Here is a 25,638-nt window from a genome sequence, read left to right on the forward strand (position 1 = left end):
AATCAGGTTACCGGCACCTCGACGACGTCTGGCCAATCGTAGCGCTTGAATGTGACACGGGGCGGGTCTTGTGATGGCTTTTCCACGCCCCCTTGCTTGATTGTATCTGCGGCTGCGCAGATGACGCACTGAGCTTCAGTGTGTAAAAGATGGCTCCCTTTCCAGACGAGGTGGATGTTTTTACTGGCCCACACTGGCGAATGAAGCAGCTGGTGGGCTTATACTGCGAGAAGGTGTGTAGGAATAAAACTCAGAGTTAAATGTGGAGTTAAAAAGGAATATCTGACGGTGTGTGTGTGGCCAACGGACGGCTGAACGCCAGCTAGCTTGTGTCAGTAGCATTCAGCTAACGCCTGCTAACTGGTTTTCGCTAGCTTAACTAACAGTCTTCAGAGATACCTTGTTATGCAACATGACTTAAAGCGTCACAACGCAGATTATAGTGTTCCCTGAAACTAACCGTGTAAAAAACATTGGAAATGTACGAGCTGTCTGTAACAAATAAAAATAAAATAGAGTGAGATTAAGATAAACTGAGTTAGCGACACTAGCTAGCATCACCAAAACATCCACTGCTCATATTATATATTATAGTTTATCAGTTTTTAATGCAACAGCAAGCATTTTCATATCTGTCACTGTCAATATAATTACTACACAGTGTATATATAGTGTGTCAACACGCATATATATATATATATATATATATATATATATATATATATATATAGTACATAACCATACAGATCATTCAGTATTCATTTATTACAACTGACTGAACACTTGACTTTTATTAGATGTTTTGTTTGTATTTTATTGTTGGTCTTAACTTCTTTTTGTGTATATATATATATATATATAAACCTATTCTTTCATATACTTGTATTCACAGTAGTGCTGTCTATTTATTCTTCTTCTGGTTGTTCAGCTTTGTTCTTCTTGTTCCGAGCTGTCGTTCTATGTCTGTGTACATTGAGATCAATGCTAAAGACCAGAGTCAGCTTCCTTGTATGTGCAAACATAACGTCGTCAATAACAGTGATTCTGATAATGCATGGCCGGTGTGTTAATGACTTTATCTTTAAAAGGTGTAAACACATTGTGTTATGAATGAGTATTCCTTTGTTTGTTTTTCCGCAGCTGTCAAAAACCAACTTCTCCAACAACAATGATTTCCGCTCGTTTCTTCAGTCGCTGTGCGCCACCTTTAAGGAGTTCAAGATGCACGAACAGATTGAGAACGAGTACATCATCGGCCTGTTGCAGCAGCGCTGCTGCACTGTGTACAACGTGCACTCTGACAACAAGCTCTCAGAGATGTTGTCCCTCTTTGAAAAAGGGTTGCACAACGTCAAGGTAAACGTGCATCGCTGCTTTACAGACTAGTTCATTGTTCTGCATCTAGACTTTACTTAAAGGGAAACGCATGCATGAGTCCTGCAGAGCTCAGCTGATAGTTGATGCTCAATGGTGGGGTAACACTCTGTCATTAGAGTAACTATTATGTTGGCCACACACAGATTACAGAAACAACAACAACATCAGAATTGTTGTTTTTCATATATACGTTATATACAAGTTAAATGTAAATATGTGAAATGATGTGTATCTTTTGAAACTTAGAGTCGTTTATTTTAAAGCCATTTTGCAAATCGTATCTGTTTCTATAAAACTATTCAAGACAAAGTTTTTGTCGTGATTGTAAGAGGATATAAACTTGATTTATTCATTAGATGCATAAAGAAGGCTGAATTGTAATACAAGCAGAGTTGTTTTTTGTGATCTGCTGAACAAGAGAGACGAGTTATTGTTCTCTCTCGGGGCTTTCCAGAATGATGCAATTGTGTAAATCTTTACTTCCACTTTGTCCCGGTCACTTTTCAAACAGTCGTCCTTTTTTTATGTAGTTGGCAGACCTTATGTTGACTTCTCCTTGAAGAGGTTGTAGATCATAATGACCATGTGTAATGGTTGTAGACAGGATTGCATGAATTAATAATTGCTGTGTGTTTTAGAGTGAATACGAGCAGCTGAACTATGCCCAGCAGCTGAAGGAGCGACTAGAAGCTTTCACACAAGACTTTCTGCCCCACATGAAGGAAGAAGAAGAGGTGAGATGTTCACATTCATTCTTATTGTTCATATAAACGTCTTTGAATCCATTTATTCCCCAAAGAATGGGTGAGACTAAATTGTGTTCCTAAACACCAAAGAATCAAATGTCACGGTGCTCACACACCGTCTGTGACCGTCACTGCAGCACGCTGGTTATAAAGTGAGGAGGTTGGTTTGCAGGTGTTTCAGCCGATGCTGATGCAGTACTTCACCTACGAGGAGCTCAAGGACATCAAGAAGCAGGTGATTGCGCAGCACTGCAGCCAGCACCAGTGGGACTGTGCTGCCGAGGTGCTGAAGGGCTTCAGCCTGTGGAGTCAGGCGGAGGAGCTGCAGAAGGCCTTTAAATACGCCGACCACGAGAAGACCGATTACGGTGAGTGAACGTGTTCCTGAAGGTTCTTGTTGTGGGAGAAGTCATAAGTAGTTGGAAGGAATGCTTCATGTTTGTCATACCAGGAGCTGTTGAGTTGAGTTCAGGTGATACAGGAATGACTCCTTCTCAGTGTTGCTGTGTGCAGCGACAGTATTTTAAATAAGCTGCTCTCGGTTATGTTGCTGAGAACGCTGTGAACGTCACATGGAACATGTTTTACTAAGTCTGTTTTTACAGCCCTGGCTGTGCAGCAGACAGTTTGATTTTAGGAGAAGTACAGGTGTCACTAATCAATCATAAACGATGCTCCGTCCTGTTTAAGGGTCACAGTAAAGCTTTATACCCGAGCATGAAGCAGTGTCGTATTTATCTGTTACTCATCCATTTCATGAGAGGATGAACTGTTAGTTTCAGTGTTTGAGTCGGTTAAAGGCGAAGCTGTTTCGTCCTCTTCAGACCTGGAGAAGAACAGGAACCCTTCAGCCCACATCTCCCAGCTTCCTGCTGAAATCATGCTGAGGCTCTTCCACTATTTGGGCCCTGAAGATCTGAGTCGCTGTAGTCAAGTGTGCAGCTCCTGGTCCGATCTGGCAAAGACCGGCTCCCTGTGGAGACACCTGTACCCGGTACACTGGGCCAGAGGTAGGCCGCTCATTACCTCACCAGGCTTCACCTTCCCTGCAACAGTAAATACTTAATTGCATTGATTTTAGTACGTCGTGGTGCTAAACGTTGTCTTTTGTCTCTCTTCTGTAGGTGATTATTATAGTGGCCCCCCAGGGGACCTGGACCAGGAGCCAGATGAGGAGTGGGTGACGAGTCGGCAGAACGAGGGTCGGGCCTATCAGGAGTGGGACGAGGACGCGGACGTCGATGAGTCCGGTAAGGAAAGAGAATAATATAAAGAATGGGCCGTTGGATTCAAACCCTTCAACCTGCCGCCTGATAAAGTACTGAAACGTGTCTTTAACACTCGTATCACACGGGTTTAGCTGGGCGGGTTTGACCTCTTTAATATTTGTTTAGGGTGATAACGTCACTACTCACACACTGATGAATTCAGTCACCTGGTCTGGTGAGAATAAAGCTGAGTTCATGCTCACCGTGGTGGAGGATCAATGACGTGATCACAGCCGTGTTTCTGGTCACCACATTTATGAGACGTTCCCCCATTTTGGCAGCAAAGCTACCTGGAACAAAGGTTTCATGAATGAACTGTCCCGTGTTCCTGTTCCTCGTCTCTTCAGATGAGTCTAAACGAGGCTCCCTGGCCATCGACACCGCCCAGCGAGAGAAGCGGCTTCTGAACGGGATCATCCAGAACCTCCTGCCAGCCGTGGGTCCGTCTGTGAAGTCCATCGTTCTGGCCTACAGCTCTACGGTCTCCAGTAAAATGGTAAGCGGCGCAAAGTCTTTATTTTGACTCCGCAGTCGGACGTTATGAAGATTGTGTCTGAGCTGTGATGCTTTTTGTTCTTTCAGGTGCGTCAGATCCTCAGTCTCTGCCCCAACATCACTCACCTGGACCTGACCCAGACGGACGTCACCGATTGTGCGTTTGACAGGTAAATGTTAAAGGTCAACCCGGTCGATTCAGTTTTTTTATGTGCGATAAACTCCTCACCGCGTTCTCCTTCTTCCAGCTGGTCGTCTCTCGGCGCTTGTCTCTATCTGGAGCACCTGGATCTGTCGGGCTGTGAGAAGATCACAGACTACACCATGAAGAAGCTGTCCGTCGGTCTGGGCGACCTCACGTCCTCCACCTGCTTTGACCAGCGCTCAGACCGGCGAGCCAAGCTCCTCAAGAGCTCCTCGATCTCCATCACGCTCACGGAGGAGAGGAACCTGCGTCCGGCCAGGCGCCAGCGGCAGGCCATCATATTCAAGCCGGGGACGAAGCGCTGGGGCGCCGCCGGCACCCCGACGCAAGTGTGGGTCCTGGACCCCTCGGACCTCGCCGACATCGAGGACGCCGCGGAGTGGAGCCGCCGTGGCGGCGGGCTGTCTATTCCCGTGGCGGAGAGCTTCGTGGAGGCGCAGCTCGCGGGGAGCTCGTGCTGCTGCAGGAGGAGCAGGAGGCGCGGGCACAGGACCGGCCCAAACGCCTCCTTCCTGCATCAGCAGTACTCCGGTATGTCGGGGGAAATGCTCTGCGGTCACTCCACCTGCTGCACCGGCGACACGGCCCTCAGGACTTTTGCCGGGCCCCGGTGTGAGTCGGGCTCCACTAGGAGCGGCGCCGCGGAGTTTCGGACTAAATGCTCCTCTTTTGGGGGCCCGCGGTGCCCCGAGCGGGAAAACAGGACTGACCGGTCGGAGGCAAAGCGCTCACTGAGGTTTCTCAGTCTCTCCGGATGTTATCAAGTCACAGACCTGGGCTTGAGGTAAAGATCTCACACACACACACACACACATCATTTAACATAGAGGTTAGTGTCTTCAGACACCGATGTGATGCACTGAGATGAATGACACAACATCGGTTTTGTCAGGTCGCACTTTCAAAACAGCGTTTAGTGGTTAAGTGTAGTTATTTTCAGTGCCAACCGATAACAGAAGGTGGTGCAGTGACTAAACTCGTGTGGGTCGTTGGTTCCACTCATCTGATGAGTTATGAGTGTTTGTTCACAATAAATCAGATGGAAAAGAAGAAATGCAGGTCGTCATTCAGTTATTATCACCTAAATGCAGATTATTAATGAAAGCCGTGCAGAACATTTGCTGTAGTCAACAGTTTTACCTCTATTATGTTCAGACTGGATTATCAGTGTGTGTGTGTGTGTTTCAGGGCTCTGTCGCAGCGTGGAGGGCTTCCGTTCCTGGAGCATCTCAACCTGTCCGGCTGCCTCTTCATCACTGAGGTGGGGCTGCAGGAGCTGGTGTCGGCCTGTCCGTCCCTCAACGACGAGCACTTCTATTACTGCGACAACATCGACGGTAACAAGTGAAACTGCAGCGGCCTGCACCGTGTACACAGTCGGGGGGTTTTAGCTCACATCGTCTGACGCAGCGACTCCCAAACGGGTTCCTAAAGAGTGATTTATTTTAGCCACAGACGAAGCCGCCGCCGCAACAGAAAATGATCGAATCGAATGGAGCGAGGTTTTCACACTTGCTTTTACAAAGAAGGCCAATTAGTCTTTATAAGCTTTAGAAACAGGAGGTCTTACAAATCTTCATTTGCGTCATGATGTCAGACGTAGAGACGCCGTATACGTCTCTGGTAGAGACCTGTTAATCACTGTGTAGCCCCGCCCTAAAGCATCCCCTGCTTTATGGTCTGTTTGACTCTAAATGGACCATCATTTACTAAATGAACATCATGCTGTATTGAAGAAGACTTGAAACTAGAGATTGAGACCATAAACTCATGTTTACAATGTTTACTGAGGTAATAAATCAAGAGAGAAGTAGAGTCATTTTCTCATAGACTTCTATACAACCAGAGGAGTCGCCCCCTGGTGGACACTAGAGAGAATGCAGCTTTAACACATGAAGCATCGACTTCACTTTAAAGAACCGGAGGTTGCCGTCTGAGCAGAATCTGTACTTTTGATTTTGGGGTGAACTGTTCCTTTTAAACATGTGAATGTGAGCAGATCTATAACGATGTGTTCCAGCTGTAACGAGCATCACTAACTCACCTGCGTAGTGTCTTAGTGTAAGGAGCAGGTGCTACTGAGGTGGAAGGTAAGTAGGCACTACAGTAGCTGCTCTGACGCCGTCAGTATTCACTTCATTTCATGTATTTGTCATGAATATGACGATTGATATTTGTATCTCTGGTATTGTTCATGTGTCGTCTTCCTGTAGTTCCGTAGGTGACCACTGTGTGGTGTTTTCTCTGCAGGTCCTCATGCAGACACGGCCAGCGGCTGCCAGAACCTGCAGTGTGGTTTCAGGGCGTGCTGTCGCTCCGGAGAGTGATCCGCCCGGCAACGCTCTCCTTAAAACAAACAAAAAAAGATAAATATCACGTCTCCTTTTTTTATGCACTTTATCCTGTGAATACCGGTTTATGTATTTCATGTCACTTCATGGAAAATGTTTCTGGATGAAACGTTTTTTTGTTGCTCCTGTTATTTCCATCTATATTAAATGGGAATAATCTTTTTAGGAAAGGAAAACACAAACGGGGGTGACGACGGATTTGAAGTGTCTGAACATTTTTGGGTTATGAAAAATAAAGAACTAGAGAAGCGTTAACACCAAGTGCTCTGTGTTGTTGTGTAGTTAAACTGTTTCTTCTGTCACTAAAGCTACACTGAGCTGTATATATACGTCTGCTTCTCCTGCTGTGTGTTTACTTGATCTGTTTATAATATCAGCAAAGTGTAGACCGAACATCTTCATCTTCAGTTAAACGCGCCGTCACTTATTGGAGAGCAACATTTCAATCACTGACACCAGGAGCAGGATGTACAGACATGAGAACTGCTACACGAGTGTGTTCTTAAACCAGATGTTCACTCCAGATGTTCACGAGCTCTTTCTTCTTCATGAACTCCGACGTTGTGTTTAATAAATGGACCGATGTTCACCTGAGAGGGACTTGAGCTCATCGCTGAGGAGCGTTGAGAAGATTAAGAACGATTCCCGTCAGATGGAGAGAAGCTCGCTCTGGGTTCATCGTCTCTGCAGCAGAAATGTATTTTGTGCATGAAGAATTCTGAACAATAAAGAAGTATCTTGGGGTTAAAAGCTCTGTTGTTTATTGTTAATACTTTAGTGAATAATTCAGCAACGTAGAAGTGTGATATCTTATTGTCTTAACACATAAAATACATATATTTGCAGAACAGCATTAATTATTAATGTAAAGACTTCAATGTTGTTCTGGTTGATGTTCATTTTGAACAGATTTTAGGATTTCTTTGACCGGTGGTGTTACGGTGTATTTACATATTCACTGCTCTGCTCTCCCGTACATACGGAAGCCCTGAGAGGCCAAGAGACCTAAACTACGGATAAAGTTCACGTCCTTTTTTTAATCATATGCACAAACATAACATGCTTATTAAATATGTGTAAAAACAAGTACAAACAAAATGAGATTATCATAAAATAGTGCAAATTAAGAAGATAAAATATAACATAAATATTTAAAAGAGTATATATTCAAATGAATAAACTGAATATAATCAGGAATGTAGTAAACTTATATGTATAGTGATAAGAATAATATATACATCTATGTATAAATATACATATATTGATATTTTTTTATATTTATATTCATATATATTACATATATATATTATATAAAAAAAATTTATATTATATATTATATATATATTATATTGTATATACATATATATATATATCTAATATATATATATATATATATTTATGTATATATTTTTGAGGTATAAACATTTGTAAAACTAGTAAAAGTATATAAAGTGAATTTGGTGCAAAGGTTTCTGTGGTCGCTGCACTTCAGCGATTGGCTTGTGGTTGCTATGGGAAATGTCCACAGCAACAGTTAGGGGGTGGAGACTAACGTCCCGTCATTCGCCGTGAAAGATGACGGACAGCCGCATAAACCAATCCACGCTCGAGGAATATGAAGGCGGCCAATTAAACACGCAGCAAAACGTAGTTAGGTAGAGAGCGCAAGGGGCAGGAGCAAGTTACCAGAACCTCTGCGAGACAGCAGCGAAAAAACAGACTAATGGTAAGCTAAGTATTTACATATAAATAACATATTAATAACGTTTAAATAGCGTGAACTACCGAAGTGAGCTCCCTTAATTATGTTACTCTGTGGTGCGTTCACTGACAGGCCGTATATTTTACGTAGGGAGGTCTAGTGTTAGCCGCTAACGTAACGGTAACGTTAGCTATGTTGCTAACAGGTAACGTTAGCTATGTTGCTAACAGGTAGCTATACTGTGTGTTGTTCTCTTTGAATCAGAATCAGAACCGTTTGTTGCACATACAAGGAATTTGACCTGGTGGAAGGTACATAACATTAAACAATCAACACAGTGCAAAAAATAGAAACATTAAAATGTACAATAACATATAAAATATAGTGTCCAAACAAACAGATAGCAGTACTATAAACAGGTATAATCCGTGTAATGTAAAAGTGTCACGTGTATTTAAATATAGAGACATAGAAGGGACGTGCAGGGGAGTGTGAGTGTGTATTTACAAGACGACACACAAGATTACTTTAAATAAATATATATATATATATATATATATATATATATTTTAAAACTAGCTGCCTTGTTATAGGTTTGGGGAAAGAGACAAAACAAACACTAATTCAAATCTTTAAATCATCTTTCATTGGCTATATTCGTGTGTTGTACCAACGTCACAGTCCTCCTTGATGGAGCTAGATAGAGAGATGGACGGACAGACAGACATACATACATACGGACGGATGGATGGATTGATGATGGATGATGATGATGATGGATAGATAGATAGATAGATAGATAGATAGATACTACTGACACTGAACCCATAACGTTCTGATCAATCCCTGACCAACATGCTCTCTTTGCAGACCCGGCATGAGGAGCCAGTCCTTCCACTAACATGGACAAGTACGAAAAGGTGAAGAAAATTGGCGAAGGTTCATTCGGAAAGGCCATCCTCGTCAAATCCAAACAGGATGGACACCAATATGTCATCAAGGAGATCGGCATATCTGCAGTAAGCTGCTAATGTTACACAAGCTCCTCACATCACTGTTAATGTGAGCTCTCTAAGGCTTCCCCTTCTCCTTCTCTGGTCCTTTTTTCTTTTGACAGATGTCCAGCAAAGAGAGGCAGGAGTCTCGGAAAGAGGTTGCCGTTCTTGCCAACATGAGTCATCCCAACATCGTCCAGTACAAAGAGTCTTTTGAAGGTATTCACGCGATCCAGAGATCTCAGCCTTGAAGCTGAGAGAAGCACAGACGTGACCTCCTGTGATTGTATCCCGATGGACTCAACGTGAGGTGTTTACTATGACTTCTCTGAATGTCTTCTAACACATTTCTTTAGAGGGGGGCTGCCTGTATATCGTGATGGATTACTGTGAGGGCGGAGACCTCTTCAAGAAGATCAACTCTCAGAAAGGAGTGCTGTTCTCAGAGGAGCAGGTAAGCCTGTTATTCACATATCGTATTAACTAATGCTGCTCCATATCTGTGTCGCTCTTCTTTAAAAATGTATTAAGACCCTTTTAATGTCTGCTTTCCTTTGTTCAGCCATTAGGATTATAAAAGACGTCGATAGGGAGTTGATCCTGTATGATGCCGTTTCCCATCTTCTCCCCTCCTCAGATCATGGACTGGTTTGTGCAGATTTGCCTGGCGCTGAAGCACGTGCATGATCGCAAGATCCTCCACAGGGACATCAAGTCTCAGGTACCTCTTCCTTTAAACCTCCAGATCTTCCCCCCCTGACTCGCTCCTTCCTCCTGTATTTACACGTCTTTTCTTTAACGTCCACGTAGAACATATTTCTGACCAAAAATGGGACGGTGCAGCTTGGAGACTTTGGGATCGCAAGAGTGCTGAACAGGTGTGTGTGAGAGATGTCAGCTGAATAGATTCATAAAGATGTGTGAACAGTAAAGCATAATACTATCTATTCTCCACTCTCAGCACGGTGGAACTGGCGAGAACGTGTATCGGCACTCCGTACTACCTGTCACCAGAGATCTGCGAAAACAAACCGTACAACAACAAAAGGTACTGATGATTCATGTTGAATGAATATTTATTAGAAACCCACCGAGCTGAGTGGTGTGTGTGATGCGGTGGTTGTCTCCGGGGTGATGTAAAGGTCTCGTGTCTCCTCGTTATTGAGTGAAGCTGCTCGTCTGTCGCTGCAGCAGGAAGTCGGTATTGATTTCCTCTTGAACTACTTTAAGCGTCATTTAATCCACTTTAGTTACAACCAATGAAGTCACTTTAGCAGAAACTCAACATCCTGCGTTTAGTTTCTCTATTTCAGGGGAGACAATAGAGTCAAAACCGTATTAATAGATATTACAATAAAACGTCCATAGTTGTTTACTTGCATTATTTTTTGAATTACTAGTTTTCTGAAAATGTATTTTAAATATCTGATTATCTAATTAACTGTGAGCTAATTTGGATCCATTTCCAGAACATGAATGTGAACATTAGATAAAGCTGCAGGTTCATTGTTCTTGTTTCATGTTGTTGACATATTAGAGTCAAAGTTTACATTCATGATTTCTCTTTGTGTCACTACATGAATCAGAAATACTGTCCACAGACATAAAAACATCTATTTCCTCCATGTTCTATTAATAACTGTATAAATGAGTGTGTGAGTGCTGTGTGAACCTTCAGCATATAGAGAGGAATGAACGTGTAGAGTTTGGTGTGTGTAAGAGCTGCTCAAGTGGAGATTTATCATCAGAGTCTGAGAACAAACTCATTTAGAGAAAACGTTCTTTAAAGAGACGTTTAGTTCATTACAGACATTTAGAGACTCTACAGGTGAAGAGGGTCAAACATGAACTCATAGATATCTATATCTATCTAGACATATGATGAAATCATTGTGTCTGCTGATACTGTATTGAATGTAAACCTCAGAACTCACCCGTCTGTCCCTCTGTTTGCCCCCCCCCCCCCCCCCCCTGCAGTGATGTTTGGGCCCTCGGTTGCGTCCTGTATGAAATGTGCACTCTTAAACATGCTGTAAGTATTCAGTGTGTGTGCTGTTTATTCAGTGATGCAGATGTGCTTTTTCTAACGGACGCCTTCATCACACATGATGTGTTCAAGGACCGTCAGAAAGATAAACAATCCAACGATAATGTCTGTTTCTACAGCTTCTGTGATAAACATTGCTTTTCAATCCGGCCGGTGGGTTTTGGTGTTCAGAGGGTTAATAACCGCTGCTTTATCACCGTCATTGAGTGTGATTCTGCGTGTACTTCTCCTCAGTTTGAGGCTGGCAACATGAAGAACCTGGTTCTGAAGATCATCCGGGGCTCGTACCCCCCCGTGTCCGTCCACTACTCCCAGGAGCTGCGCTCTCTCCTGGCGCTGCTGTTCAAACGCAGCCCTCGCGAGAGGCCGTCCGTCAGCAGCGTTCTGAACAAACCGTTCCTCACCTGGAGGATCGAGAGGTTCCTCACCCCACAGGTAGAGCGGCGCACAGCCGGTCGCTCCGATACACGACAACAACCCTGTTGTTAAAAATAACATTCATTCTCTACCCATTCCAGATCATTGCTCAGGAATTCCGCCATACTTTTCTTCACAAGCAGCCTAAAGTGGGTTTGGTGCAGGGATCACCAGGTCAGCAAACACTTCCTGCTTTTTCCCATAAAGGGAGAAACTGGTCGCTCTGTGTTCTCAACCGTAGATCAGAAACATGTCCATGAAGCTTTCTGTTCCCGTCTTTGTTCCAGAGCGTGTTCTTTAAATTTGAGAGCACGACTTCTTGATTTCACTTCAGATTTTGTGACGCTCTCCCTCAAAGCCCTGACAGATTGTGTTGCATGCACAGATTGTGTTGTTACACAGATTGTGTTGTTGCATGCACAGATTGTGTTGCATGTACAGATTGTGTTGTTGCATGCACAGATTGTGTTGCATGTACAGATTGTGTTGTTGCATGCACAGATTGTATTGTTGCACAGATTGTGTTGTTGCATGCACAGATTGTGTTGCATGTACAGATTGTGTTGCATGTACAGATTGTGTTGTTGCATGCACAGATTGTGTTGCATGTACAGATTGTGTTGCATGCACAGATTGTATTGTTGCACAGATTGTGTTGTTGCATGCACAGATTGTGTTGCATGTACAGATGTCCTGCTCTCCAGCTTCAGCCCTCCTCCTCACACTTCTGCTGTGTGAGACGTCTGATCTCACATTGTTGTTTGTGCAACAACCTTGTCAGAAATTCCCGACCCAACAGAACACCAGGTGTAGTGTTGACCAATGAAATGATCCCCGCCTCACTGCGGGTGCGTTCGCTTTACTACTTAGAGCGTCCCGGACGGGCGGTTACTATCCACGGCTTTATTATACTGCTTTGGAAGAGGAGGATATACAATATAAAACTGTCCTTTAATTCCAAAAGTGTCTCTATACAGAGAGACCTAAACCAGTCTTTTGTAAATGTACACGTACTAATATCCGAACACCCTCGTCCTACCATGATACCTGATGCTCTGCTAGCTGCTGTTAGCCGTCAGCTAGCTGTGAAATGTGGTTTTATGTGACGGGCAGAGTTAGCTAGTTGCCTTAACTCACATTTGAGTGAATATATTTATGTAAATGTGTCAACAAAAATATTTCAGGATGGGAAAAGAAAGTGACTTTTAATAATTATTTGTACCACTATAAGGACAGAATAAGTGAATAATTAACACCATTTACAGGAGTGTTTGTTACTTAGTTCTACATTTAGAGGCAGAAATAAACTGCCTGGTTTGGTAATTCAGTGCCTTGTTGGCACAATGCAGGTCAGAGGTGCATTTCAGCTATAGTGCTCAGATATTCCTTTACTTCTCATCCTCTGGAGACCAGCAGTGAGTAGACCTCATAGGAAACCTGTTTTGGTGCACATTGTACTGGCTGTTGAATACTGACTTGGCTGAATGTTTTGTTGGACCAGCTAAGCGTCCTGCCCCTGGCTCCATACCACTCGCCCCGGCCCAGAAAATCACCAAACCAGCCAGCAAATACGGAGTGCCTTTAACGAGGAGGAAGGTGTCGGATGCAGCCAAAAGACCTGCAGAGAGGAAACCAGCTGTGAAGCATAAACCGGTGAGTAGACATGTTGATGACTAGTTACTGTGAAAACAAAAAGCTCTCGTTGCTGTGGAGCTCTTGGTCCGTCGTGTCGGAGGCCTCTCCATCGGTGTGTTTTTACATCATCGTGTGTCATATGTTGCTTAGGCCCCTCCCCCTGCAGCCCCCCAGAGAAGAGTGAGTCAAGTGGAGGAAGAGAGGAAAAAACATGAGGTACAGCAGAGAGCACCTCATGACTCCCCCTTCCTTTTCTCTCCTCCGACCAGCATGTTTAGTTTCCCTCTCATCACGCTTCATCCCCTCGTTCACCTGTTTCTCTCATGCTGAGCTTTCTCTGTTAACCACAGCAGCCCTGCTGCCTCCAACACCTTTTTTAAATGAGATGCTTTTGCCTCATTCAGGATGGCATGAGGAAGAAACGGATGGAGCTGATTGAGAAAGAAAGGAAACAGAGAGAGCAGGTGGGTGCATTGGTTCAAGAGACAGTAGTGATGTTCTGTAGTGTGTGTGAGGTTCTCCTCCACAGTCAGGGTTCTACTGCAGCAGATGAGTTCATAGAAACAGAGTAATGTTCTGCTGTGGACGTATGTTAGACTCCTAACAGAATGTCTATCAGTGTGAGTGAACGCTGTATTTAGAATGTGTTCACCTCTTCACCTTGCTGTCAGACAGACCTTTCTGAGGGAACTGAAGCTGTTCTCTATGATCTCTACAAAGACACCAGACTCATTCACTGAGACACTGATTCTACCTCACAACACAGGAGCTGCTGCTCTGCTGCTGCTAACATCTGTTGGTGAGTGTATTTTATTGTGTGACTGGTGTTTTAAGGGTTAGTTCAGCTTCACCAAAGTCACACAATAACACAAACAAACTAACCGCGGTAGACCAGCAACTCAACATTCTATATTGAACTTGTTCTATTGGGCTCACGGATGAATTGAACTCGGTGGTCTCAGGTCAAAGGTCACTATGACCTCACTAAACATGTTTTGGACCATAGCCGAATAATTCATATGCTAGTTATGAATATTCCACACAAATCTTGTGGACAGACATGGATGCAAACTGCACCTTGACCGGTGGGAAGAGGAACACAACGTGAGGAGGTAATTCTAGTCTAAAGTACGTCCACAGCAGAACATTTCTCTGTTTCTATGAACTCATCTGCTGCAGTAGAACCCTGACTCTACAACCTTACTCCAGAAACTCCACACTCTCCCTGTAAGTATCTTCATGATGTTTCTGATGGACCAGGAAGCTGCTGGAAGTGTAACAACAGTTATTTTTCCTTCAGATGTTCCTGTTGAAAGCGGAGCAAATGAAGAGATATGAAAAAGAAAAGGTAGCTGTCGTCTATTATGTCTCTTTTTTCATGTAACACGTCGTTGCTGTAGTCGGGGGAGGGGCGTTGGAAAGGGTAACTGTGCTGTATGTCTCCATCTAACACTGAAGTAATGAAGAAGCTGTGCTCTCTAACAGGTCAGTCGTATAAACCAGGCCAGAGAACAAGGCTGGAAACACGTCCTGAGCTCCAGTGGAGGGAGCAGCCCAGAGAGGAAGGTACTGGATTCAGTCACCAGAACTCCATTCTATGATTCCTCCTTCAGGCTCACAGACGCCTCTTTTGTGCCCGTTACTCAGTGTTTTGTCGGCGGTGGAAACAGGGCCGTCCCGTGCTCCGGTCAGGGTCCCAACCCTCCAGCCTGCCTCCTCAGTAAAGCCCCGTATGAGCACTACCACACTGCACTGGACCAGATGGCTAAACAGCAGCCCAGAGTCCTCAGCAGAGAGGGATCCTCAGCAGGACCAGGCAGTCCCGTCCGGTAAGGTTCCAGACGTCTCTGTGGTTCAGGTGACTTCCTGTGTTGTTGAATACTGCTTTTAATGGCGTCCCCCCCCCCCCCCCCCCCCCCTCTGCTTGTGAGAAGCGTACCGTTTGCTGCCGGTGCGGCGCTGCCCAACGGGCCCCCCCGACTCCTGAACTGTGACGCCGTCAAGAGAGAGCTGCAGAGGCTGCAGCACGTCTCCAAACCGGACCACGTCAGTCGGTCAGTCGAGCAGCTGCTCCTCCACATCTGGATTTAAAAACTCTAAGCTCTTTCTCACAGCATAGTTATTCATTTACGGTATTCTGTTCTCAGGCCTCGGGGTCAGGTCGAGGAGTTCTTACAGCGGAAGAGAGAAGCCATGCTCAACAAAGTCCGTGCAGAGGGACAGCTGGTACGTAGGGAGACTTCTGCTGAGTGTTTAGTCCTGTTACTGAAACACAGAACCTCTTCCAACACATTTAAAGCCCCTCGCTTACTGGCTGACATCTTCTATGCACAGATGTTTTTAAATGTTATCAAACTTAAAGCTCCATTCAGCATATTTTTTTGTGTAAACACTGAAATAAATGGCTCCATGTATCGTGGAAGGGTTGCTAGTTCTGCCAAACCTACGAAGCAGCAGCGGCGGCCATGTTTCAGCTCATTGTTTCGGTTCGTGAGGTCGAGACCCACCAGCTCTCACTGCTGACCCCACAAAGCCCACCAGCTACCTGTCGTTAGCGAACAGTTTAGCATTGAGCCAGAGTAATTGAGTGAAGAGAGTTGAACATATGAGAGGCCAAAATAATAGATTTTCATCTTCCATCTGCTGCGTGACGAGGAGGTCGATGTGAGGAGAATACAGATAAAACTCTATGTAGAGCTGCAGCGTTGGGTGATGATGCTCTGTGGCTTTATTATTATTATTATCAATCACCCTTTTATGATCTACATGTAGTGATTTGATGAAACGTTCCCTCCTGGCCCGAGCTCATGACTGTTGTGCCGGTTAGGTGTTACGGTCCTTTTATTAAAAATGTGGAACGGTAAACAGGGCGCTCGGCAAAACCTGGCAGCGACCTACGGAAGCTGGGCCGGTTCGATCCGGTGCAGGAGACCCAGAGCCAACAAAGAGGAGGAGGTAGGAGCCCCGCAGTCCACCTCACTCACAGCACGTCTGGCTTTGGCTCGTCGTCCTTCATAAGCGTCTGCACAAAACTCCCCCCCGACCCCATAATCCAACCCGGCAGCTCAAACCCATGCTCGCCTGTTTTGCACAACCACGGTGTGGTGTTCCACTGTCTTTATTTTGCCTCCCCGATAATGGCTGCTCACAACAATAAATACCATTTGTTTTTGTTCTTTGTGTCCCATTTCTATTACCCACTCCCACCGCAGGTTTGAGTTGTTTATTGCAGCTGTTTTTTGCGTTGAATGGAGCCCATAAACATCTGCATCTTTCTTGTGTATCTTATTATTCTGGCTGATGTGTTCATGTACGGATGCTGTCGTCATACTGTGTCGTGGGTCTAAGTGCTCCCCGTGTATGCGATTTCATTTCTGTATGATTGTGACCGTGTGTCTAGCTTCCGGTGTGTAACACCTGTGTGTCTGTTCTCAGGAGTACTTGTCGAGGCTGAGGCAGATCCGCCTGCAGAACTTCAATGAGCGTCAGCAGATCAAAGCCCGGCTCAGAGGAGAGAAGGTGCAGTGAGAGCACACTTTAATGAGTCTTTTCCTCTTTTCCTCTCTGACATTTCGTCTCCCCGGCTGCTGCTGCCGGTGTGTTTTCATTCTCAGTATGACAGCGATGGTTCTGACAGCCAGGAGTCCAGCGAGGAAGCCGAGCACAGGAGGAAGAAGATCGAGGCTTTAAAGGTGAGTAGATAGATAGATAGATAGATAGATAGTTCCTTAATGCAACACAAGAGAAGCAGAAAACAAAACATTCCTGTAGAGCATTTTTGAATTTGCATCAGGATGAATGATGGAAACAGCAGCAAGAGAAACGGGGGAATTCTTTGGGCAGATAATTCGTCCGGCTTCTTAGCATAAAACATTCGACCCCAGATAAACGTAGACTATGTTTGAGCACCAAGTATCACCCGCCTCCCCTCGTCCCACCGGAGTCCTGCGCTCGGCTTCTTCTGGTGTCCGTCCCGGTATCCAGGAAGCAGAGACACAATGTCCTTCAGTCCAGGTTCTCACGGGGTCCAATCAGACGTGAAGACGGGCTCGCTCTGGCTGACTGTCATTTACGCCGGAAAATCGTCTCTCGTGCTCACTGTTCATATTTGTGAATAAATGTTTGAATAATTGACAACTGCTCCCCCCCCCCCCCCCCCCCTCACCATCAGCTTCCTTCCAGAATACTTCAGCCTGTGACTTGTTCTCTTGGTTGCTTTAATGAGGATTAGAAAGTCCGAGATGTAGCCAGAAAGTGACACACCAAGTTCAGTGTTCAAAGGCCCTAACTTCACACACAGTGTGAGGACGCTTAATGAGACCACAGAGACGCTATCTGCTCTCCTTTGCTGACCTTTCTAATGTTCAGCAAATGATAAAATGGCTCAGAACATGTTTGGTCATTGTTCTTGTCACCAGGCCCAAGCTAACGCCCGCGCTGCCGTACTGAAGGAACAACTGGAGAAGAAGAGGAGAGAGGCTCATGAGAGGGAGAAGAGAGCCTGGGAGGACCATGTAAGCTCTGATCCTTCTTTGCACGTTCCTACCATCACCTGTCCTGACCGGTGCATGCGTTTAGACTAATCTTGTGTGTTGTGTGTTGTGGAAGCTTGCAGCTCGGGGGATGAAGGCCGGCATCGCGGCAGCAGCAGGAAACGTAGCAGCAGCAGCAGCAGCAGCAGCTTCGTCTTCTACCTCTGACGGTCCTCCTCCACAGCCGAGTCCCTCTCAGCCAGACCCAGCTGCCAAAGCTCCAGCCCTGCCTGCAGCCATATCCATGACCGCCGCCCTGAAGAATGTCGGAGCCGTCAGTATACGTTTACTAAGTCCATCGCACCCGACGCCAGTGGTCCCCAGCCCGCGGTCTGGGAATTCTCTGCTGGAGGAGGTCAAAATTAGATCTCTGCACATGTAGAACCTAAATCATAACGAAACACTCACTGGATCATTTATACAACTATTACAAATATATATTTGATTTGTCTGTATGCTCTTTAAACCTGGTGTTTGTGCACAGTGTGAGATAAAGCTTTGATGAGATACAAGGAGGGGGGGGCTGTCCTACGTTATAGTATTGTTTTATTTGATGTACTTCTTAGTTAAATCAATTTATCATTTTGTGTTTGACAGATCACTCCACTCAAAGAGAAGCCGTCTGAGCCAGAGTCTGCTCCGGTCATCCAGGCGAGTGTACGACGCGTCGATAATCATTTATTACAGTGACGCTGTGCTTTGAATGGCAGGAATTCAGAATGTCGATCTTTAGAAAGATAAACTCTACTTGATGCCTTTCGTGTAACAGAGTGAGAAAAAGCAGATTCTGCGCCGACTCAACCAGAACCTCAAAGCCCAGAGCCCGGTGGAGGACGAGTCTCTTCCAGGTCCGGCCCCCCAACCGAACCGGTCCGACTCAGAGACGCGTCCCCCTTCCAACGGAGACCGGAAGAAGTGGGAAGCAGCAGAACTGCCGGTGCTTCCTGTGGCTCAGCTCACCTTAGAGGAGACGTTCACCTCAACCAGTAAGTCGAGCTCTGCTCTGGCCCCGCGCATCAAAGTCTCGTTCTGAAATCTAACGCTGCATCCATGTTGTTGAAATCCTCTAAATATTCATCCATGACCAGGTAAATCTTTTAGATGACACGAAGCTACACTTTCTGTTCTCCGTCACAACAAACTGTGACAACACGACTCTCCTCTCTGCAACTCTCACTCACGTTTCCACTGTCGTCACAACGTGACACGATGACCAAGAGGTTTTATTTCTCTGTCGGGTTCTTTCCGTGATGTTCTCAGACACTTACAACAACAAAAACAACTCTTAGTGGACGCACGTTGCCCCCGAACGATGACATCACATCCTGTTTAGCTGCTGACGTCTGCAGCGTTCTCCATCACTACAGGACCAGTTAAAAACACTGCTGTTACACTTTTACCAAAAGCAAAATTTACAAGATTATTAAATAGTTTGTGTGCTGTGGTGTACTTGCTGGTTCCCAAATGATTTAGCTTGCCTTTATATAGTTAGCACTAAATAATCTTAATAATACAAACATCATGATCACCATGATTTATCCTCATTACTGCTTCTATTTGAAGGTTTTGTAAGAACTTTTCTCTCCTTCTCATTGTCTCACCAGCCACCTCCGTGTCTCCAGACGATTCACCGTCTTCCGCTGGAGACAGGAAGAAGTGGGAGGCGGGAGTTCCTCTCGTCCTCTCTGTAGCCCGACAGACTCTAGAGGACACCTGCATCAGGACCATCGGTGAGTCACCTTTGACCTTTGAGTGAGAACGCAGAGAAATCACGACAACCTGCAGAGTGCACGTGGGAAGAAAGTCTCTGTTTCTGTGTGATGTCTCAGAGCAAACATCGGGGGAAGTTATTCAGATGGCGGCGCTGCAGGAAGAAGCTCCTCGGAAGGTGTGGAGGGCGAGTCCAGACTCTCAGGTGCTGAGAGTGCTCCAGGAGGCGGAGCTTCAGCCTCTCACCCAGCAGCTGGAGGACGGCGTCCTCTGTGAGGACCAGGTCTCCAGCCCCGGTTAGTCTTCATCCAGTCCTTCTCATTTGTGTCAGTGACATGAAGGAGCCTGTGTTTTAAAGATTCACTGGCTGATGATTATAACTTTATTTATGTAGCACCTTTAAAAAACACAGTTTACAATAAAACAACAGAAAGCTCAACAGACACTGATACAACAGAACAATAGATTAAACAATAAAACCAATTCATACAATAAGAACAAACTACGAAATACAATAGATAATAATCATAATAACAAGAATAAAACATCTGTGATATGATGTCATGTTCTCCTCAGATAAGCTCGACCTCACAGCAGCAGTCGAGGTCGTGACGGCGCCTAAAGACGAGTTGTCCTCTAAACCGCCGCCGCCGCCCGCTGTGGTCCGGGGCCCGGAGGTCCAGAAGCAGAGCGCTCCTCACACCGCCGACGCTGCAGCGCAGAGAGCAGCAAACCTCACCGACATTCAGGGTCAGTGTGACGTTCAACGTCTCTGCTCCTCATTTCTAAATGTGTACAAATACACAGATACAGATGTGAAGTGACTTTAAAAGTCACGGCAGCTAAACTTTGGATCAGTCCCACTTTCTCTCACATCAGCTCAAAACCTACATGTATTCTTTCTGGTTGCATCAATGTTCTGATGTTTTTAATATGCTTCATATCGATTCTAACAGACTCCTTTACAGCCGACGTCCTCTAAAATATGCTTTAGCGTGTTGGCAGACCAGTCATCAAGCTTTAAACATTACATCTTAAACTGTTTCCACAATCAAAATGTCCGGTTTGTCTCGTGTTCGACTAAAGTTCTACAGAATTCAGACGGGATCACGAGCGGTTCAGAGCAACAGCTGTTTCAGTTAAACCGTGTTAACTGGTGCTCGTTGCTCACAGTAACCACGTTATAAGCGTCTATACATTGAATTATTCTTTTGCTACTTTACAGCACTTTGATCAACTCATATTGTTCTTAAATGATCTGAACTTGAAACTAAAGTGTATTTCTACCCTATCTGGTCTGAATCTCTGCAGACGTGGAGTTGGTGGTTTTGGAGGAGACCCCTAAACCGGCCTCGCGTCCTCCAGCTGGTGTGCAGCAGGCCTGGCAGCAGGAAGCCCGGCAGCCGATGTGACTGTTCCTCCTTTTATTATTATTATTGTATTATTGTTTATATTAAGAAAGAAATGTGCTCTTTCACACAAAGATTCAATCCTTATTTACCCACGACATGTGTTGAAGCACCAACAGAAGCAGACATTGTTCTATTTTCTATTTTTGAAGTGAATAATTGTGTTAATACATTTAAAAACATTATCCATGTTAAAGTGTATTCTTCTTCCAGGCCACCAGAGGGCATAATAACACCAGCTGGCCCTAAAGAGGTCGGGAGGAGTGCAGAGAAACCAGCTGAATCTTCTGGTGAGTTTTTAATGTCTAGTGAGTCAAAAGACACGTTTCTGTTTTCAGCCTGATTCTTTGACCTTACCCCCCCCCCCCCAGGTCCAGCACAGAGCGAGGAGCCCCTCTTCATGAAGCTGTGCTCCCCGGCCCACCGCCGCACCGCCGCCCTGGCGCTCCTCTCGGCCCAGTCCTCCCTGGACGAGTCCTCCTCCTCTCTGGCCTCCCGCTCGCGCTCCGTCTCCCCGCTGCGCTCCAAGCACCACGACTCCCTCCTCATCGGCCTCTCCACCGGCATGTTCGACGCCAACAACCCCAAGGTGATCGTCTGAGCTCTTTAAAACAACACACTGGAACTTTATGAGGAAAGGTCTGAAGGGGTCACTTGACAGTATGAGTCCACGGTCGAGGACGTCGTTGTTGGTGTGCTGTCGGGACTTGCGGAGTATTTTTAGGAAGGAGTTGAGCTTCCTTTTATTAATGAGGGGCTCTGGAGCAGACGCGGAGCCATTAATCACACGGTGTGAACCTGCAGCGGGTCTGTTAGGACAGAGAGCGCATCCATCAACCTACATCTGTCATAACCTTCATCAGGGACGTCTGGGACCTGCAGAGCCCCACACACACCTCACACACACCTCACACACCTCACACACCTCGCACACCTCTCGCACACCTCACACACAAAGAGCTGCACAGAATAACCGCTGTGCTTCCTTAGGGTTGGACACTATAAAGATAGAACCGTATAATTTACTTCTTTATAGCAATTCATTCAATCATTTGGAGGTGGATTAGTTTCAACATTATAAGATAAGATAAGATAATCCTTTTAGTCCCACAGCGTTACAGCAGCAAAGTGGACATAATATAATAAATAAGTAATCAAACAGTTAAAGTATAATAAATAAGTAAACAAACAGTTAAAGTATAATAAATAAGTAAACAAATCGTTAAAGTAGAATAAATAAGTAAACAAACAGTTAAAGTAGAATAAATAAGTAAACAAATCATCCGCCTGCGTTCAGGGATGAACCTCCGTGACGTAATGCTACTGTTTCACACGAATGTCGGACGAGGAAATAATTCTTGTCGAATCTATCTCCATAAAATCAAGACTTCCTGTCTGAGCCCCATCAAAGTATTGAACCCGTGGCTCCGTTTGTGTCTTCAGATGCTGCGGACCTGCTCGCTGCCCGACCTCAGCCGCCTCTTCAGCTCTCAGCGGGACTCCGCGGCGACGAGCGACGCTCACGCCGCTCCCGACAACAACCTGGAGATCGAGGACCTGGAGGACGCAGCTAAAGACGACGACCAGTCGGAGACCGAAGAGTAAGACGGTTATGAACTCGAGTCTGTCAATCAGTTTTCATTTCATTTTGCTCAGAAACTAGAAATCCGTGGCATGTTGACGGCACACTGTGATAACGATCTGTCCCGTTCCTCAGTGCGTATGAGGACGAAGACCTGCGGGACATCCGGGCCTCCATGGAGAGGCTGCTGCAGGAGGAGGTCGGAGCTGGAGACTTTAACGGGAACCCTCCAGAGGAGGAGGAGGACGAGGAGGACGAGGAGGAGGAAGAAGAAGAAGAACGGGTACTTTTCAACAGGATAGCCGCTGAGATCGACCAGGACAACAGTCAGATGGCTGTAGATGATGAGGAGGAGGAGGATGAGGAGGACGAGGATGAGGAGGATGAGGAATGCTCTAATGGGAGTCCTGGTGAGGAGGAAGCGGGGGAGCTGCTGAACAACGGTGTGGGAGACGGGAACCACAGTAACAACAGCCAGCTCAACGAGGAGTGGCAGTCCGGTACGAGGAGTGTTCGTCAGAATAAACTGTTTTAGTTCAGTTAGTATTTTATTGTCAGAACAAACGATAATTTCGCGGTCTCGCGGTGTGATAACTGTTGCTGCTCCACAGACGGCAGTGGGGAGGAGCAGGGCGGAGAGCCCGCGCACCACGACAGCATCTTCAGCCGCCTGGAGGAGCTCCGCTTCAACCTGGAGCAGCAGATGGGCTTCGAGAAGTTCATCGAGGCCTACAATAAGATTAAGGTATGGACGTGTTTCTGATCCCTCTGCATGTTCTCAACATCAGACTTTAGAAACACACCTGGGTTTTGTTGCTCTTTGAAGGCTATACATGAAGACGAAGACGAGAACATTGACCTGGGCTCCAGTTTGGTCTTGAACATTTTGGGAACTGAGCACCAGCATCTGTATCCCAACATCCTTCACCTGGTGATGGCGGACGGTGCGTACCAAGAAGGTTCGTCACGTTTTTTATCCTTTCATCATTTGTGTCTAGTTGAAAACGTCGTCTGTGGTGTCAGAGCACACCGAGCGTTTATTCTCATCTCCTCAAATCCTCTCCTCTTTCCTAGCGAGTGGTGTAGCTGAGAAACTGTGTGTGTCTTCTTCTTTGTCGGAGACGAGGGGGGGGTTCTTTGAGTTTGACAGCTCTCCCTCAGGATGAGGATCCGTCTTCAGATACATTCTCTCACTGAACATCTCTATTCGACGATTCTTTTGTTTTCTATTTTTAGCAGAGGATGCAGTGATGAATGTCGGATCTGTTCCTTTGAGGATTTATCTCCAGATCTGTGAGAGATGGATCTGCAGCAGTAACACTGGTTCATATTCCTGAGTCAACTAACAGTGAATTAACCCGTTTACTGCGGTGATGCAGTGTAATCTATCGGCTATCGCATCGTAATAATGTTAGAATACACTGTAGCCCAATACTCAAACTGAATAGAGCTCTAGCGCATCATAATGTAACTTAATGCAACCTCCGCTAACGTTAGCTGTTCGCTAACGTTAGCTCCGTTATTTATCCAAACAGGACTCTGCTGCCCACCGGCTGCTAACGGCTAACGTTAACTAGCTGGATGCTAACAGCTAACGTTAACTAGCTCCCCTCCTGCCGATTTCAACACAGATTTGTTGTTCATAATGTATCATTATCAGGGATAAAACATGGGGAACGACAATGTCTAACTGCAGGTGTGTAGTACTAGTTTTCACATACAACAGTTTATGTTACGAAAAGTTACTTTTTACTCCAGAAACACGTCGGTTTCAGCTCGTTACATTCAGTCTTTTTCAAAATAAACTTCTGTCTTCACAGGAAACGACTTAGTTAGGTTTAGACAACAAAACTAACTTAGGTTGAGGAAAATATTGTGAAATACTGAGTTAGGTCTTAGCAAAAAATCTTCTTACTTCAGTTTAGTAAAAGATCGTTGTTTGGGTTAAAATGCTGTCACTGATGAATGTAAGTTATGCGACAAATACATCTACGTTTCCTTCTCGTTCCACACGAGGAGAGAACAGAAGTCTGGAGGAAAGATCTGCTTCTGTTTGGCTTTGTTTGTGTTTCAGGTTTCTGATGCCTGTTGTTCCCATTTAAGTCATGAGGACACATCATCTGGGAACCATGAATCTCTTCTTCTCTTCTGTCACTTCTTATTAAGAGACAAGATCTAACCAATGACCACTGGCTCTCATATTAATCATCCGACTCTCTCTCTCTCTCTGTCTCTCTCTCTCTGTCTCTCTCTCTCTCTCTCTCTCTCTCTCTCTCTCTCTCTCTCCCTCTCCCTCCAGATAACGATGAGTAATGTTTCGTGCTGGCAGCCGTGACAATCTGCTGACTCTGCAGTCTTCCCGTGCCGCTCATCATCATCATCGTCAGAAGGATCTATGCATGAAGTGTTGCAGCCGCCCATCTCACAGTGTTTCAGGCACACTCGCATGATGAGTAACGAGTACACTCCAGGCTGTGTTTCATACCTTGTTGACTATCAGCACCGAACACTATTTTCTAACCCGTGTTCACTCAGAAGTGCATTAAAAACAAACACCTTCTAATTAACCAAAGTAAACTTCAAACGTTCTGTCAAAACCTGTAAATGAAGGAAAACGCGTGTTTGTTGATGAATGGCATAAATAATGTTGTGTTTCAGTTGGTTGTTGGTTCAGTCAGAAGCCACGGTGGCATTTTATTTTGGCGGGGCAAAGATCTGGTCCTCTCAGGTGCTCTCTTCTGGACCACGGCTTCAGAACCCATAAACCAGGTCAGCAGGACTCACTCAGAACCAGCTGGGCCTCCTCTTCCTCTTCCTCTTCCTCTTTCTTACGACTCTTTTCACCGACACCAGTTCACTACGATCAACACGTTTCCACCTTTCTTAACCTGTAGATCGGTAATGTAGCATAACAATAATTCTTATTTGATTATAAATTAAATATTGTAAATCTTTATATGAAATAAACACTTTTTTAAGAACCTGAGGACTTTTTTTTCCCCCAAACTCTCTCTCTACCGTTTACTGCTTCTCAGAGGTACATATTGTACTTTTATACATCTCAGAGGTACATATTGTACTTATACATCTCAGAGGTACATATTGTACTTATACATCTCAGAGGTACATATTGTACTTTTATACATCTCAGAGGTACATATTGTACT

General features: G+C 45.3%; 2 protein-coding genes across 3 annotated transcripts; both read left to right on the top strand.

Moving 5' to 3' along the window:
- Window positions 1-138: 138 nt before the first annotated feature.
- fbxl5 (F-box and leucine-rich repeat protein 5) lies at window positions 139-7,180 on the top strand. The gene is made up of 11 exons (XM_079157412.1): window positions 139-233; window positions 1,141-1,356; window positions 2,016-2,111; window positions 2,296-2,491; window positions 2,948-3,133; window positions 3,248-3,373; window positions 3,739-3,887; window positions 3,974-4,056; window positions 4,135-4,875; window positions 5,280-5,428; window positions 6,342-7,180. Exons 1-11 carry the CDS (start codon window positions 150-152, stop codon window positions 6,416-6,418), a joined length of 2,103 nt encoding a protein of 700 aa, XP_079013538.1. The 5' UTR covers window positions 139-149; the 3' UTR covers window positions 6,419-7,180.
- A 927-nt stretch (window positions 7,181-8,107) lies between these two features.
- Window positions 8,108-25,434, top strand: nek1 (NIMA-related kinase 1). 2 transcript variants are annotated; one of them, XM_079158447.1, is made up of 35 exons: window positions 8,108-8,168; window positions 9,015-9,163; window positions 9,262-9,358; window positions 9,496-9,593; window positions 9,777-9,860; window positions 9,950-10,017; window positions 10,101-10,187; window positions 11,117-11,171; window positions 11,421-11,621; window positions 11,705-11,777; window positions 13,105-13,256; window positions 13,389-13,454; window positions 13,643-13,702; window positions 14,539-14,586; window positions 14,724-14,804; window positions 14,886-15,067; window positions 15,173-15,292; window positions 15,386-15,464; window positions 16,674-16,757; window positions 16,853-16,930; window positions 17,657-17,752; window positions 17,847-18,125; window positions 18,368-18,421; window positions 18,540-18,756; window positions 19,375-19,500; window positions 19,600-19,776; window positions 20,057-20,230; window positions 20,792-20,888; window positions 21,103-21,179; window positions 21,261-21,478; window positions 22,333-22,490; window positions 22,607-22,971; window positions 23,083-23,216; window positions 23,298-23,430; window positions 24,771-25,434. In XM_079158447.1, exons 2-35 carry the CDS (start codon window positions 9,047-9,049, stop codon window positions 24,782-24,784), a joined length of 4,149 nt encoding a protein of 1,382 aa, XP_079014573.1. In that variant the 5' UTR covers window positions 8,108-8,168; window positions 9,015-9,046; the 3' UTR covers window positions 24,785-25,434. The 2 variants fall into 2 exon arrangements, with proteins under 2 accessions (XP_079014573.1, XP_079014574.1); XM_079158448.1 differs by having other exon boundaries at window positions 17,847-18,044.
- Window positions 25,435-25,638: the final 204 nt, after the last annotated feature.

This window comes from Pholis gunnellus, assembly GCF_910591455.1.
Source record: "Pholis gunnellus genome assembly, chromosome: 4".
NCBI classification, from domain to species: Eukaryota; Metazoa; Chordata; class Actinopteri; order Perciformes; family Pholidae; genus Pholis; species Pholis gunnellus.